General features: G+C 49.3%; 2 protein-coding genes across 2 annotated transcripts; one reads left to right on the top strand and one right to left on the bottom strand.

The window, feature by feature from the left end:
* Positions 1–6,226: 6,226 nt before the first annotated feature.
* On the top strand, positions 6,227–9,147 carry GLMP (glycosylated lysosomal membrane protein). The gene is made up of 6 exons (XM_065896923.1): positions 6,227–6,304; positions 6,804–7,061; positions 7,265–7,465; positions 7,590–7,808; positions 8,273–8,529; positions 8,644–9,147. The coding sequence occupies exons 1-6, from the start codon at positions 6,227–6,229 to the stop codon at positions 8,807–8,809; spliced, it is 1,179 nt and encodes a 392-aa protein (XP_065752995.1). The 3' UTR covers positions 8,810–9,147.
* Positions 9,148–9,403: 256 nt separating this feature from the next.
* Positions 9,404–15,276, bottom strand: TMEM79 (transmembrane protein 79). The gene is made up of 4 exons (XM_065892792.1): positions 15,196–15,276; positions 13,600–14,402; positions 13,106–13,319; positions 9,404–10,450 (listed from the first exon to the last, which is right to left on the bottom strand). The coding sequence occupies exons 2-4, from the start codon at positions 14,357–14,359 to the stop codon at positions 10,237–10,239; spliced, it is 1,188 nt and encodes a 395-aa protein (XP_065748864.1). The 5' UTR covers positions 14,360–14,402; positions 15,196–15,276; the 3' UTR covers positions 9,404–10,236.
* Positions 15,277–16,951: the final 1,675 nt, after the last annotated feature.

The raw sequence follows: 16,951 nt of genomic DNA, 5'->3' as shown, positions 1-16,951 counted from the left end.
GGACCCTATAAGGTAGGTAATAACCCCATTTTATGATGGGGAATCCAAAGCATAAAGTAGCTTGTCCACGGGTCCCAAAGCTGATAAATGGCAGACCTAGAATTCCTGTGTAGGCAGTCTGCCTCTATAAGTGCATTCACAGCTGGCTGTGCTGCCTGAACAGAGGTGTGCTGTGGAAAAGGGCTTCTGGAGACTCTTCATGCCTAGTATTCAGCTTCCTGCTTAACCCAGTCTAAAGTCTTCAGCTTGGGACTTACCTGGTGGCACAGTGGTTAGGAGTCCACCTGCCAGTGCAGGGGACACTGGTCGTGCGCCACAACTACTGAGCCTGCGCTCTAGAGCCACAAGCCACAACTGCTGTGCCACACTACTGAAGCCCATGTGCCTAGAACCCATGCTCCACAATAAGAGAAGCCACTGCAATGGGAAGCCCGTGCTCGCTGCACCTAGAGGAAGCCCTCACAGTAATGAAGACCCAACGCGGTCAAAAATAAAAATAAAATGAAGTCTTCAGCTTTTTCTCTTCAATGAGAGGCTCTGAAATAAGCCAACCTATCTTTTGCTGAAATCCCTGCGTCTTTACTTGCAGTGTTAATTCCCTCAGAGCTTTAAGACCTTAAAGAAAGATGAGTTAATTCTCAAGTAGATAAAAAGATCTTGAAGAAGTAGTGCTTGGAAGTTGTGGAGGGAGGAATTGCCTCCCATTTGTTCCTGAACACCTTTCTGGGTCCATTCTGGTTTCAGCTGTAATGGTTAAGCACTTGGATAATTGTACATAGTAGTCTTACCTCCTGTCATCAGTGCCTCTTTATTCTTTTAAGACTTACAAAGTCTCCTGAACCTATGAAAGTTCCTCCTGGCATGTTAGATCAATCTGTACTCTTCAGTCTAGCTTTCAGAGCCCTTCTGTGCTGTTCAAAGGCTAAATTTAACAGTGATTAAAGGCTATCCAAGCCACTTTGTTGCCTGTGTAAACTCTAAATGATTCCATGAACACAACTTTGCTGCCACCTTGACTTTGTCATGGTTCTTCCCTGGCAAATTCCTGGATTCAAGTAAGTCCTATTCCACACCCCGCCCCCCAAAAGTGGTGTATTGGGGGTGGTGGGGAGACTTGAATTCTTATTTACTGAAACCCTTTGAACTCGGCCAAGACTCTTGCTTACATCCTTGCTTGTCAAGTCCAGAGTTGATAACCTCAGAGGGTACAAGTACTTTTTTTCTCAAGAAAAGTGAAAAGTTTTTTTTTTAAGTTTTATTGAAGTATAGTTGATTTAAGATTGTTTTAAAGTTCCAAAAGAATATTTATTAAATACAGAAAAATAGAAATGATTTTCTAAAGAATCCAAAGCCCCTTTATCTGAATCCAACTACTGTTAGTATTTTGTTATTTTTACTTCCAGTCTTATTTCTGTGCAAAACTTTATTTATTGAAAAAGAAAAAAAAATAGGAACAGAAAAAGCTCAACAAGTATAGAACATTTTTCTCATCTGTTAGTTTCACTTAGCAATGGGGTCAGAGGCATTTTCTCATGGCATTATAACTTCTCTGTAACTTTTTTTTTAACAACTTTATTGAAATATAATTGCTTTACAATGGTGTGTTAGTTTCTGCTTTATAACAAAGTGAATCAGCTATACATATACATATATCCCCATATCTCCTCCCTTTTGCATCTCCCTCCCACACTCCCTGTCCCACCCCTCTAGGCGGTCACAAAGCACCAAGCTGATCTGCCTGTGCTATGTGACTGCTTCTGTTGTACAGCAAAGTGACATCTTTTTCGTATTCTTTTCCATTCTGGTTTATCACAGGATAATGAATGTAGTTCCTTGTGCTATATACAGTAGGACCTTGTTTATCCATTCTGTATGTGATAGTATGCGTATGCTAATCCCAAACTCCCAATCCTTCCCTCCCCGACCCCCACCCCTTACTAACAACCACAAGTCTGTTCTCTGTCTGTGAGTCTGTTTCTGTTCCGTAGATATGTTCATTTGTGTTTTTTTTTTTTTTTTTTTTCTTTTTTGGCCACACCACACAGCATGCGGGATCTTATTTCCCTCACCAGGGATCGAACCCGTGCCCCCTGCAGTGGAAGCACAGATTCTGAACCACTGGACCACCAGGGAAGTCCTGTGTTGTATTTTAGATTCCACATGTAAGTGATATCATATGGTCCTTGTCTTTTTCTAAGTTACTTCGCTTAGTACGGTAATCTCTAGGTCCATCCATGTTGCTGCAGGTGGCACTATTTCATTCTTTTTTATGGGTAATATTCCATTGTGTGTCTTGGCAATTGTAAATAGTGCTGCTATAGGGGGTGCATGTATCTTTTTAAATTATAGTTTTGTTTGGGTGTGTGTCCAGTAGTGGGATTGCTGGATCACATGGCAACTCTATTTTTAGTTTTTTGAGGAACCTCCATACTGTTTCCCATAGTGGCTGCACCAATTTCTGTTCCCACCAACAGTGTAAGAGGGTTCTCTTTTTTCCACCCTCTCTCCAAAATTTATTTGTAGACTTTTTTTTTCTTTTTTCTAGCCGCAGTGTGCGATATGCCAGCCAGGGATCGAACCTGTGCTGCCTGCAGTGGAAGCACGGAGTCTTAACCACTGGACCATCAGGAAAGTGCCCTTGTAAACTTTTTAATGATGGCCATTCTGACTGGTGTGAGGTGGTACCTCATTGTAGGTTTTTCTTTATGTATAATTAATTTTTATTGCAGTATGGTTGATTTACTGTAGTTTTGATTTGCATTTCTTTAATAATTAGCGATGATGAGCATCTTTTCATATGCCTGTTGGCCATCTGTATGTCTTCTTTGGAGAAATGTCTATTTAGGTCTTCTGCCCATTTTTCAATTGGGTTGTTTGTTTTTTTGTTATGGAGTTGTATGAGCTGTTTGTATATTTTGGAAATTAATCCCTTGTTGGTTGCATCATTTGCAGATATTTTCCCCCAGTACATAGGTTGTCTTTTAGTTTTGTTTATGGTTTCCTTTGTACAGAAGCTTGTAAGTTTGATTAGGTCCCATTTGTTTATTTTTGCTTTTATTTCTATTGCCTTGGGAGACTGACCTAAGAAAACATTGGTACAATTTATGTCAGAGAATGTTTTGCCTATGTTCTCTTCTAGGACTTTTATGGTGTCATGTCTTATATTTAAGTCTTAAGCCATTTTGAGGTTTTTTTTTTAGTATGGTGTGGGGGTGTGTTCTAACTTCATTGATTTACACGTGGCTGTATAACTTTTCCAACACCACTTGCTGAAGATACTGTGTTTTCCCCATTGTATGTTCTTGCCTCCTTTGTCAAAGATTAATTATCTATAGGTGTGTGGGTTTATTTCTGGGCTCTCTATTCTGTTCCATCTGTTTTTGTGCCAATACCACGCTGGTATCTTTTTTTTTTTTTTAATTTTTTGGCCATACTGCACAGATTGTGGGATCTTAGTTCCCCAACCAGGGACTGAACCCCTGCCCCCTGCGGTGGAAGCATGGAGTCTTAACCACTGGACTGCCAGGGAAGTCCAATACCACACTGTTTTGATTACCATAGCTTTGTAGTATTGTCTGAAGTCTGGGAAGGCAATGCTTCCTACTTTGTTCTTTTTCCTAAGGATCGCTTTGGCAATTCTGGGTCTTTTATGCTTCCATATACATTTTAGGATTATTTGTTCTAGTTCTGTGAAAAATGTCATGGGTAATTTGATAGGGATCACATTAAATCTGTAGATTGCTTTGGGTAGTAAGGCCAGAAAAATGAAAGTTTTTAAGGAAACTTTAGTTTATCCTAGAGTAGCCATTTGGGGAAAAAATTAAATTGGATCCTTTCTTCATTTATTACAGCAAAATTAATTCCAGGCGACTGAAAGATTTAGATATAAGAGTACTAGAAGAAGACACGAGATTTAAAAACATACTTACCAGGGGAATTCCCTGGCAATCCAGTGGTTAGGACTCTGCGCTTTCACTACCAAGGGCGTGGGTTCCATCCCTGGTCAGGGAACTAAGATCCTGCAAGTTGCACAGTGTGGCTGTAAGTAAGTAAGTAAGTAAATAAATACTTATCAGAGTGGAGAAAAATAATAAATGTAACTACATAGAATATTTGCATGGCAAAAAAAGAACAAATGGGAGAGGGAGGATGATGTTTGCAACAGTACAAGAGTTGATTTCCTTGAACTTTTAGAACTTGGCCATTAAGCAGATAGGGCCGGGCTTCCCTGGTGGCGCAGTGGTTGAGAGTCCGCCGATGCAGGGGACATGGGTTCGTGCCCCGGTTCGGGAAGATCCCACATGCCGCGGAGCGGCTAGGCCCGTAAGCCATGGCCGCTGAGCCTGCGTGTCTGGAGCCTGTGCTCCGCAACGGGAGAGGCCACAACAGTGAGAGGCCCGCTTACTGCAAAAAAAAAAAAAAGAAGATAGGGCCTCAGAAAAATAGGCAAAGTGTATAAATAACTCCAGAGAAGCAAAAAATAAATGACTAATAAAACATGAAGAGATGTTTAACCTTATTCATAGGGAAATGCAAATTAAGTTTGGTAAGCACTTGCCAGGGTGTGGGGGAAATGGGCTCTCAGACATGGTGTGAGTGTCAATTGATGAACCTCATAGAGGGCAACTTGACTGGGCAGTTCTACTCCTGAGTATTTATCCTATAGATTTGGTTACAAATATGTATGAAATGCTTTTCATACAGGGATATTCCTTTCAGTGTTGTTTGCCGTAGCAAAATGTTGGATACTATCAAGGTTCTGGCTAAATATACCCATGGAACGTCTGCCCTGCAGTGAAAGACTGGAGAATGAGACAACTCCAAGTGCATTGATACAGAACATTCCTCAATATATAAGTGAAAAAACAAACTGCAGAACAGTGGATTGCATTGTATCTTATTATACATATATATGTGTGTATATATGTATATGTATTATCAAGTGTGCACACACACACACACACACACACACACTCTTGAGGGAGTTCCCTGGCAGTCCAGTGGTTAAGACTGCACTTCCACTGCAGGGGGCACGGGTTCGATCCCTGACATGCCACATGGCACGGCCAAAAAAAACCCAACAAAACATACACTTGAGCATGCATAGAATATTTTATGAAGGACACATGAGAAACTGACAATAGTGGTTGTCTCAAGGAAGGACCCAGGTTGCTGGGGAATAGGGGTGGTACCCTTTGGTACCTTATGAATATTGTACTATATGCATTTTTTATTAGCCAAAGTAATTTTAGGATTAGGCAAAACAAACAAACAAACCAAAAACAAAAAAACAAGAAAGGACTTCCCAGGTGGTGCAGTGATTAGGAATCTGCCTGCCAATACAGGGCACACAGTTTCGATCCCTGGTCCGGGAAGATCCCACATGCTGCAGAACAACTAAGCCTGTGCGCCACAACTACTGAGCCCACGTGCTGCAACTACTGAAGCCTGTGCGCTCTAGGGCTCACGCGTCGCAGTGAAGCCCATGCACCTAGAGCCTGTGCTCCGCAACAAGAGAAGCCACCACAATGAGAAGCCTGTGCACCGCAACGAAGATTAGCCCCCACTTGCGGCAACTAGAGAAAGCCCGCACGCAGCAACAAAGACCCAACGCAGCCAAAATATACATAAAATTTAAAAATTAAAGAAAAAAGACAAGAAAAATAAAAAGTGCATTCATTCAGCCAGACATGAACTCCCTCCTATGACAATTATGTATCACTTTCATGTCCTGTTTTCTGAGGTTTCTTTTCTCCACAATAAAATTGTGAACTCTTCCAAGACAAGAACCTGCATAGCTGGGGGCTCAATAGATATTAAAAACTGACAAAAGGAACCCTCTGAGGTGTGCTATCTCTCCCATCGAATTCCTTCAAATTCTTCTCAGTGCCTTCCCTGCCACAGAGTCATTCTATAGATTACATTTGGATGTTGAATCCAGACATCATGCCTGCTTATAGGTAACTTTAGCGGGACCAGTTGGGTAGGAGAGGTTGGGAGTATGTCTGCAGATCTAGCCTGGGATGACTTGCTTGCCAGGTCGGTTGGGGATGACGAACTCCTAACCTTTCTGATTCTGTTCTCACTCACAAATCTGGGTTAAGGGAGGCGGTCTCTTTAAGAACTGTTGTGATGGTCCCGCCCTTTAAAGTGATCAGCTGAATCTGTGAGTCACATGATTTCGGCGTCTCTTCCGCCTTCTGAAGTCGGGACTGCGTGAGAAGCTATGAGGAGCGCCGTGCTCCTCCTGAGCCTACTTCTGACAGCAGCTCCGTTTGGCCTTCTGGGGGAGGAGACCCGCCAGGTGAGGGGCTAGAGCAGTAGGTGTTTTAGGATATGCTACCTTGAAGGGTGGTTGGAAACTAGGGCAAACAATTGGTGGGGGTGGAGTGTGCTTGCATTGACAAAAGAGTTTTTCAAACTGGGGGTCGGAGCAGCCATGGGTCACGGGACAGGATTGTGGAGTAGGGTGGATGTGAGAGCTTCCTGTCTTCTGGTGAAACCTGGACCTTGACTTAGCCCTGAGTGAGCCAGGTCCAAACAAGTGTTGGATTTCTTTCTTCTTCTCAGCCCTGTGCCCTGATCTCTCCACCAGGGTCAAGGCAGTTCTGGCTCTACCCACCTCTCCTCCACCCCACCTCTGCCCTTTACAAGAAGGTTCTGTTAGCTCCCACAAGCATTCCTCCCAAGGTCCCACCCTTTCCTCATCATTTTCCAAGGCCCCTCTCCTTATCCCCAAACTTCTTTGCTCTGTGTCTCTCCCTGATCCTGTTTGCTTGACCCTCCACTGCTCCATGTTTCAGGTGTCTCTGAAGGTCATCTCTGACTGGCTGCACCCTTCCCAGAACCTGCTTCATATCCAGGCAGTGGGTGCCACTTCCACCCTGCACTATGTGTGGAGCAGCCTGGGACCCCCAGCCGTGCTGCTGGTGGCCACCAACACCCCCAACAGCACCCTGAGTGTCAACTGGAACCTCCTGATTTCCTCTAAGCCTGACGGGGGCATCGTGGTGCTCCCCAAGGAGAGCATCCAATTTTCTTCTGCCCTCGTCTTTACCAGGGTGAGGAGGTTGGGGGAGAACCAAGGGGAGGAGTGCAGAGGAGAGGGTTCATTCGAGTTAGAGGGAGAAACTGAAGACTGGGGGTAGGTGAAGTCGAGTCAGGTATGAGAGCCTGGGGTGGGGCCAGTGAACGGGTGGTGGTGGTGATTCAGGAGAAAGCTGGACTCAGGCAAGCCTAGTCCCTCCCCACCCCCACCCGCCAGCTGTTTGAGTTTGACAGCACCAACGCATCCGATGCAGCCGCAAAGCCTCCAGGAAAATCGTATCCCCCATACTCCTTGGCCGATTTCTCCTGGGACAACATCACTGACTCATTGGATCCTGCCACCCTGAGCGCCACGTTTCGAGGCCACCCCATTCACGACCCCACTGGGGCTTTTGCCAGTGGCAGCCTGGCCTTCAGGGTAAGGGTATGGGGAATCAGAACTCAAAAGGCTGGTTTACGAGGGTGGGAGTTAATGATGGGGGTCGCCTTCAAACACAGGCATCCACCTGCTTCCCACGCCTCCCATGCCTCTTCCATCCTAGGTTCAGGCCTTCTCCAGATCTGGCCGACCAGCCCAACCCCCTCGCCTCCTGCACACAGCGGACACCTGCCAGCTAGAGGTGGACCTGGTTGGGGCCTCTCCCCGGGGAAACCACTCCTTGTTTGGGCTGGAGGTAGCCACGTTGGGCCATGGCCCTGACTGCCCCTCAGTGCAGGAGCAGCACTCCATCGATGATGAATATGCACCTGGCGTCTTCCAGGTCAGGCTTCCAGCAGAGCAGCAGATGGGTGTGGGGTGAAGGGGGACCCCATTAGGACCTCAGAGAATCATTCAACCATTTAGCAACACTTCACTCAGCTCCTTTAAGTGCTGGGCACTGTGCTCATGAATTAGCCCAGTCTCTGCTCTCAGTGGAGGAGCCAGAGGGAAGGCGGTACAGTGTGACTAGTGCTCTGACAGATGGGGTTTGCAAGGGCCCGGGGGCCCAAAGGAGGGAGCTGAGTGCAGGCTTGCTGAGTGTTGAGGCTGGAAAAGGACCCAGTGCCATCCAGTCCAGCTCCCCTTTCTACAGAGGAGAGATCGATGCAAACAGCCTGTGAGTTCTAGAACCAGGCCTAGGATTCAGGACAACTCGTGACAGACAGAGGCTGGGAAAGGGTGGGGGAACAGAAAGGTCGGGCACCACTGGTCCTCCTCATCCTGCCTGTTTGCCTTTCTCCCCAGTTGGACCAGCTGCTATGGGGCTCCCTCCCATCAGGCTTCGTGCAGTGGCGACCAGTGGCTTTCTCTCAGAAGCAGGGGGGCCGGGAATCAGCCATGCCCTGCCAAGCTTCCCCTCTTTACCCCACCTTGGCATACCTTCTCCCCCAGTCACCCATTGTCCGAGCCTTCTTTGGGTCCCAGAACAACTTCTGTGCCTTCAATCTGACATTTGGGGCTTCCACCGGCCCTGGCTACTGGGACAAACACTACCTCAGCTGGTGAGAATCAGGGCCTGGGCCAAGGGTTTGGGAGGTCGAAGTGGAGGAGGGTTGGGCCTCTCGGCCTTCCCCCCTAAGCCTGCTCACCTCTCTTTCTCACTCTGCTCGCTCTAGGTCCATGCTCCTGGGTGTGGGCACCCCTCCAGTAGATGCCTTGTCCTCGCTAGTCGTAGGCATCGTGGCAGTGGCCCTGGGTGCTCCAGCGCTCATGCTGCTGGCAGGAGGTGTGTTTCTGCTGCTGGACCACAAGCGGTACTCAGAATATCAGCCTATAAATTGAGGCCTGCTCTCTAGAGGGAAGGACATTACTGGACCTGCCTTGCTGGTCTGCAGGTTTGAGGGTCAGTATTCCTAGCCAGCTGCTCCCTTTTCGCATCTTGCTTTTCTGCAGAACCTCAGAGACCAGCCTCAACTTCCTGCGGACCCAGGTGGGGCTTCCTTCAAACTTTGAGGAGGGACCAGGGACAGAGTGATTGCTAAAGGGAGGGTCCCCTCTGCATTGCCTCCCCGCCCCTCCATCCCCCCATTTCCCTTGAATGGGACTCACAGGCCTAAATGAGAGGCCTTCTGACTTGTCTGCTACCCTGGAGGGCATGAAATAGACTAAGTTTTTCCCCAGGGCTTGTCTCTCAGTGTGTGAGTGTTGCTGGGTCTGGTTCCAGGGAATGAGAGGGCTGGAGGTGGGCATGGAAGACAATTTCTTGTTTGCAGCGCCATTTCTTCCCCAGGCCCAGTTCTCTCCCTTGCCATGGGACCAGGCTCCTGCCAGCCACTCTTCAACATGTGGAGCTGGGAGGTCTCTGTTGCAGTCTGAATCAAACAAGGAAGGGACTCTTGAGACGGTGCAAACACGAAGGAAGAGCCAAGGAAGACAGTGGTAGTTGTTTATTGTTACACACACATTCACACGGGGTTAACATCAACCACTATGTCTTCCAACCACTCCCAGCCACCACAGGTGTGGGTGTGTGCGCGCACGCGTGCGCGCACACACACACACACGCACACACACACACACGCGCGCCTCTTGGGAGGCAGGTTTCCCTGTCTGCTCCTCTTCCCATGAGAGAGGTATGACTTCTGGGCAGTTTGGAGGTGCAAGGTTACAGGGACCTAAAGGGTTGGAAGGGAGGAGGCAGCCACACTGGATTGGGACAGCTGTAATTGACTTGACTGAGGCTCAAGAGCCTATATGGCCAGTCATGGAGGGTCCTGAATACAGGTCCCCAAGAAGGTTTTCACCAAACATGAACGTCCTATTTGATCTGATGGCCAGCCATTACCTTTAGGCATGGGCAAGGTTTCTAGTCTCTTTGAGGCCCTCTGCTTGGACACCCAGCACAGAAATGGTCAGAGTTTTGGCTGTGGCTCTGCTGGCTGCCTTACAGGAGACTGGAGAGTGGAGCAGAGTCCAGCCATTGTGGGCCCTAGTGGCAGTGGTGGGAGGCTGCTCAGGAAGGAACCATGCCTCTGCTCCTGGTCCTGTGCCCTCAGCATCCTTAAGGAATATGGCTGTCCACCTCTTTCCCTGAAAGAATGTCTGAGTCCTTCCCGCCTAATTGTCCCAGGCTCCAAAGGTGAAGGGGAGTGCCCCAACTCGGAGAGCAGGGGACAGTCCAGGCTCTGATTGGATGGGACCCCTGTCGGGGCAGTAGGTGGGTTCATCCCACCCAGGTACCAGGGCTGGGAGCAAGGGGGTGGGGCGGCTTAGCCCCAGGAGCGAGGCCTGTAGTCTGAGGCTGAGCGGGCGTGGTCAGGGTAGTCCAGGCGGCTCTCGGAGGCAGTGAGCATGCGTTCGGGCTCCACCACGAACATATAGTAGAGGTTCCACACCAGCATGGACAGCAGGGGCAGGAATGTCAGGCCGTAGCCAAAGCCTCGGAAGGAGCGGCCCACGGCAAAGGTCAGCCAGTATATCAGCCTGGGAGGCAAGAAAAAATCGGGCTTTCCTTGAGAGAAGTACATGAGCTAACTGGCGACAGGCTGATGATGGGGGGAATACAAAGTGAAGGCAGTGGCTGGGTGTTGGTCAGCACAACTGATACCTCTAAAGACAGCCAGTGTTTATGTACTTATCATGTGCCAGGCATGGTACCAGTTACTTTAGGGGCAATGTTTAATTTAATTTAGACCCCCGCATCTCTGTGAAGTGTGAATATTATTCACCTCCCTCTTTGTGTACTTTTCAAATTTTAATTAAAAAATTTTGAGTAGGCAGTATACATTTACATGGGTCAAAATTCAAAGGTACCAGTGAGTATAGTAAAATGTCTTCCCTTACTGATTCCCAGATACCCTATTCTCGTCCTTCACCTTCTCACCTCTGTTCCACTCCCACCCCAGACATCCAGTATTTTGGTTTCTTGTACATCGTGATGTTTTCTTTACATATGAGCGAAAAGATTTATGTTTTCCTTTTCCCTTTTTTTTTGGAAGTTTGGTAACATACTAAATATAGAGATTGTTCTGCACATTGATTTTTTTCCCCTCATTTAATGTATCTTGGAGATTGTGTTATATTAGTATATAAACAGCTTCATTATTTCACAGCTGCAGTACATTCCATTGTATTTACTTCCCCTTTTGCAGATGAAGAAACTAAGATTCCAAAAGGGTTAAGTAAGACTGGTCCAAAGTCACACATTGGGGAAATAGTAAAACCATGGTTTGAACCCATGCCTGTTCATCACCCCGTCTCCTGCCCCTCAGGGAAAGGAGAGAGTAAGGAAACCAGCTTCAAGAGAGCTTGAAGCCCAGAGGGATGGACTAGGCACAACCAAATTTCCCCTCTTGGAAGATCCATTCAAAATACACACTCCTCAGTGGCGGGAGGGCAGCAGCTTCCTCTTAATATATGAAGGATCACTTATTACAAAATTGTGATGTCTCTATTTTTTTTTACCTGGGAAACGGAGGAAAGAGTAACTGCTGCTTTTCTACTGCACCAGGAGGCAGCATAGCATAATAATAATATAAAAGTTCACATTTAGTGAACACTTACCAAGTACTAGACTGTTGCAAGCACTCTACATGCATTAACTAACTCAGTCTTCACAATAACTCCATTTTACAGATGATGAAACTGAGGCACAAAATACTTAAGTAACTTGCCCATGGTACGGAAGAAGGACCCTGGATGAGAGAAGGAAGGGACCTGGGTTCTAGTCCTGCCTCTGCTGCTGACTGACCTATGTGACTCTTCTCCCCCAATCTGTAGTCACTTTCTCTCTGTAAAATGGGTAAGATGGACCAGACGACTGCTGGTCCTTTAGCTCCCTGATGATTCTTGGGGCTTAAACCAACTTCTTTCTGAGACCAGCGTTCCCCGAGAGGGAGATGGGAGGTTGAGTTACATGAGCAGGAACGTATTTATCTTGGGAAACATCTACTGGGAGAACTTGCAGGGCTGCAGGATGGTCAGGAGGCTGGTGGGACAAATGACCACTAGACTACAGTCAGAAGTGACAGGAAGACAGATTTAAGCTAAATAGGAAGAATGCTTTAGCAGTTAAAGCTACCTGGAATGCTATATGGAAAATAACAGGGCTTCCCTGGTGGCGCAGTGGTTGAGAGTCCGCCTGCCGATGTGGGGGACACGGGTTCGTGCCCCGGTCTGGGAGGATTCTGCGTGCCGCAGGGCGGCTGGGCCCGTGAGCCATGGCCGCTGAGCCTGCGCTTCTGGAGCCTGTGCTCCGCAACGGGAGAGGCTGCAACAGTGAGAGGCCCGCGTACCAAAAAATAAAAAAAAAAAAAGAAAATAACAAAAGGAAATGTATTAGGGGAAAAAATGGAAAGGCCTGCCTTTGGCTTCAGAAATTCCAAGGTGCCTTCTGGGTTAACAGTAGTTCACGTGAAAACACCCCTAAGGATTTCAGGTGCCTACAAATTCTAAATGAAAGCAGAGTAATGAGGCTGCCATGAGATCTGTGTGGCCTTGGATTGTATGAACAGGACAATACCCTTGTCCAGCCCCCATCCCTCCCATCTGACAGGAGAATTTCCTGCCTAGAGGGAAGGACAGGGGATAGTGGAGGGACCAGGGCCATTTAGCAAAGTAAACACTGGGGAAGCAGCGTGTTGGAGTGGGGGAATTGAGAACTGTTTCCAAAGATCTGAATTTGTCTAGGCAATTACAGAGGTCAGAGTCAGGGCAGCAGTTTTTAGCACAATATAAAAAAGGACTTTCTAATAATTAGGACTTCTGAAAAATGAAACAAGACTTACCTTATAAAGAACTAAGCACTTGCTCACAGGGGCTGTTCAACCAATGTTCAGCCAATGGCCACCTGACCAGAGTGCCACAGAGGAGTGGCTGCAAGGGGTGGGAGGTTGGTCTAGGTGATACCTGAAAGCCTTTCCCGTTCTAGGTTGATACACGTATCTTATGAAAGACATATGAGCTGATCACCTGCTACCAGGTGAGGTAAAGTGCAAGGAAGAAAGTCACTCAACTTTCTGGGGTGCACATTTGGGCTGATGCAGAATCCAGAAAGCTCCCTGGCTCTCCAGACATTCAGATGCCTGGGCCTCTTGAGCACCAGCACCTCCCTCTGCCCCACCCCCAGCCCCAGCTCACCGGGAGATGGCGAAGAGACCAGTGAGCAGAGGGAGCAGTTTGAGGGTGTCTTGGGGCAGGTAGGTGGAAAGCACGGCCAGGTTGAAGAAGTAGAGGATGAAGAGCTGGACCGACTGGGCCACGTATCGCCGGTGGATCTCCACCTCCCGCCGTGGCTCCCCAAAGGGCCGCAGGGCAGAAAAGCACAACAGGCTCAGCCCGTACACCAGGATCCCTGGGTAGGGTTGGAGGACACATAGGGTCAGGAGAGGAGCGGCAGGCAGGAAGCTGGAGGCAGGGTTCGTAGCAGAGAGCTCATGGGCATGGGCTCTGCACCGTGGGTGGGGCTGAGGTGGTCCTGGGAGGAGGTGGGCACACAGGGGTGACAGGGTGTGGGAGGCCCTGAGGGTCCAGGTCTAGTGAAGGGAAACTCCCCTGCTCCCCAAGCCAGGCAGGCCCTGCCCTCCAGCCGAGCTCCCACATGCCCCCTCCCTTCTTGCAGGGCCCAGGCTCACCCAGTACAATGGGGAAGGTGGCAAAGACCCCGCAGCGCAGCGTGTAGATGAGGCGGGAACTCATGGTCGGCAGGCGTGGGGCATCGAAGGGCAGGAAGGCATATGCCCCATAGAGCAGGCAGGGGAAGAGGATGAGGGCGGCTCCCACTGAGGCCATGGCCCTCAGCCCCTCATGGCCTCCACGTCCCCTGCAGCACCCACAGGAGTACCCAGGCGGCCTCACCACTGCCTCGGCCCACTTGCGCTCCGGGGGCTCAGGGTGGGTGGCCCGGGTGGGCAGGAAGGTCTGGCGGCGCTCACCCTCGCTGGCCTCACAGCACACAATGAGGTCTTCCTGGGGCCGCCGCTCAATGCACTGTAGGTCGATGGGCACGAAGGCCCGGGCCACCTTCTCGGGCAGCAGGTTGGCGTCATCTTCGGGCAACTCCTCTAGCTTGGTGGGTGGCTCTGACTTAAGGGGCTCAGGCTCAATGTTCCTCCAGCCAGGGGGATCTGAGAACGGGGCACTGGGCTGGGGGCCAGTCCCCCAGGGCAAGGTGGCAGCCTCACTTACTGTGCTGTCTAGACCATCCTCCGTCCCTTCTCCGGCTGTGGGAGACCCAGCTGAAGGTCCCGCTCTGGAGGACTCAGCTCCAGGGGACTCAACCCCATCTTCCCCTTCCAGCTTCCGGCCATTGGGGACCAAAGCCTGCGGTGGGCTCTTCTCCAGGGCCTCCGGCCCCTTCACTTCCAGCAGGGCCAGGGTCTCGGGTTCTGTCATCCTGGGGCTTCACTTCTGGGGTCTACCGCAAGGTCATGTCACCCTGGAGGGAGTAAAGTTCTTTCAGAAGCTGCGGTCCTCTGGCCCTCAGGAAGGGCTGACAGAACAGGAAGTCTCCAGGGCAGCCGGCCTCATGGACTTTAGTCCTTTCTGGGACCTTAGGGAGAACATGGTCCGGAGGAAGGTGTTGAAACAGAGGGAGGCAGGAGGGAAGTGAGAGCCGAAATGGAAGCACCCTTTCGACATCAAATGTTATTCATCAGGAGAGGGTGAGTCAGGGGGCACAGGTGCTGGCAGCTGTGGCCTCAGCCAGCCTCCACCCACGCCTTCTACCCCCTCCACCAAAACCCCTGGGGTCATGGCCACCCTAATGCAGGAATGGGAGGAAAAGGAGAGGTCTAGAATTTTGCCAAGGATTTTATTCCCACTAAGGATATTCTTGTGGGACAGAGAAGCTGCCCCTTCACCTCCACACCTCCCATTCCCCTGCAGATCCCCAACTGGAACTCTCCTGGCAACTGATACCAACGATTTGCCAAGAGATCTGTCCCAAGGAGCTGGCAACAGCAGTGCATCCTGTTCTTTTGTCACCAATCTGGATACCTGGTCAGTTTCCAAACTTCTCAGTAACCCACCCACAATGTCTCCGGAGGGCCTGAGTCTGTTCATTCTGATCTCTAAGTCTAATCAAGACTGTTTCCCGTGCCTCCTCTCTGGTCTTTCTTCCCTCCCTGCCGCCTTCCATCTCACTGCTTCTGGATGGGGCTGATTCCCCTCTCTCCACCTCTTCAAAGACCTCCTAACCCTTAGTGTTTGGACCCATGACACCCACTTACTTTCCATCTGGAGAGAGGTAGAGGGTCCCCAGTGTCCGGGAAGGAGCTGCCCAGCTCCCTGCTGGCTCTGCGAGTATTCCTCTCAGTCTCCCTCCCTTTACCTGTGTCTCCAAACCAGTCTGACCAGAGCAGGTGCGGCCCAGTTTAAAGGGGCAGGCCCCGCCCTGCTGAATCTGCCGACAGAAAAAGCATTAAAGGAGGACGTCATCCTTTCTGAAAGTGGGGGTGCAGCTGATCATAGAGGTAAGTGTGTGTCCTAGCAACATGGGATGCGTAGGAACCCTCAGCACAGGAAAGCAAAGGAGGAAGAAGTGGGTTTGGGCATCAGAGGGTGCTTGGAGTAGATTGGGATACCCAAAAAGAGGTTGAATTTCTACACTTATTCATTCAATATTTATTGAGCACCTATTATTAGCTAAGCACAGACACAGGAAAGAGCAAGATGACAGGCAAAGTGTCTGTGCTTGGGACTTCCCTGGTGGCGCAGTGGTTAAGAATCCGCCTGCCAATGCAGTGTGCACGGGTTCTATCTCTGGTCTGGGAAGAGCCCAGATGCCACGGAGCAACTAAGCTCGTGTGCCACAACTACTGAATCTGTGCTCTAGAGCCTGCGCGCCTAGAGCCTGAGCTCCACAACAAGAGAAGCCACCGCAATAAGAAGGCCGCGCACCACAACGAAGAGTAGCCCCTGGAAGAGCAGCCCCGCTCCCTGCAACCAGAGAAAGCCAGAAAGCCCACGTGCAGCAACAAAGACCCCACGCGGCCAAAAAAAAAAAGCCTCTGCGCTTAAAGAGCTTGTTCTTTTGGGATAACAGATAATAAAGAAGCCTAGCAACTAAACCAATATGACAATTTCAGTAGGGAAAACCTCTTTGCCAGAATGATATTTGAGCTGAGACTTGATGGGAAATCAGGAGAACGAGTGTTCCAGGCAGAGAAACAGCAGGTAAAAGGCCAATAAGTGGGAAAGACAGGTTGTTTCAGGAACAGAAAGAAGGTTGGTGTCTGGCAAAGGAATTTATGTTCCCATTACAGCGGTACACAGGTCCCCTGACACCTTGCCTTTTAGGTTAGGTTTAAGGTTTAAGAAAGCAATTGGAATCCAAGGTGATCTTTCCGGGGGCAGAAACGCTTAAGGGTGTACCTTCTCAGTCCTGTGGATCTTTTCCCCTGAAGTTATTTGAGCTTTGTGAGGGCAGGGACAGTGTCTGGATTGCTCATCTCTGTGTCTCCAGAACCCAGCATTGTGACTGGAGGACAGCAGGTGTTCAATAAATGTTTGCTGGACTGGTGAGAGATGAACATGCAAGTGGAAATCTTTGGGTTGGGGTGCGGGAGCTGAAGGGCCGAGATGCCTGTACAAGAGTCCTGTATTGGAGGGCCTTACTCTTACGCTATGCTTGACTCTTTCCAAGAAAATTTTCACATACACGCTTTTTGTTTGTTTAAATAATGGGGGAAAAGGGAGAAGTGGAATCACCCTAACTAGTAATCTGAAAGGGGCTCGGCTCAAATGTGGCGGGGGTGCGGGCAGAAGGATGGACCAAATGACCACCGTCGGACAAAGCAAAGTCATACTCCTAGCTGTGAGTCCATCTGCCCGGATCCAGCTTAGCCTCAGCTCCCCCGCAGAGTTCACTGTTCGTTCTCTGGCAGCTTTGTCAATAAAGTTTTTCGCAAGGGCTTGCAGAAGCCAGAAAGATGCCATGCTGCCCACAGTTAGTTCTGGCAACTTCCCGGGAGGGAAAACGAGTTT

The sequence above is a fragment of the Phocoena phocoena genome, chromosome 1, assembly GCF_963924675.1.
Source record: "Phocoena phocoena chromosome 1, mPhoPho1.1, whole genome shotgun sequence".
In the NCBI taxonomy this organism is placed as follows: domain Eukaryota; kingdom Metazoa; phylum Chordata; class Mammalia; order Artiodactyla; family Phocoenidae; genus Phocoena; species Phocoena phocoena.
The sequence above is the reverse complement of the archived record's forward strand: the minus strand, read 5'-3'. Positions and strand labels throughout refer to the sequence as shown.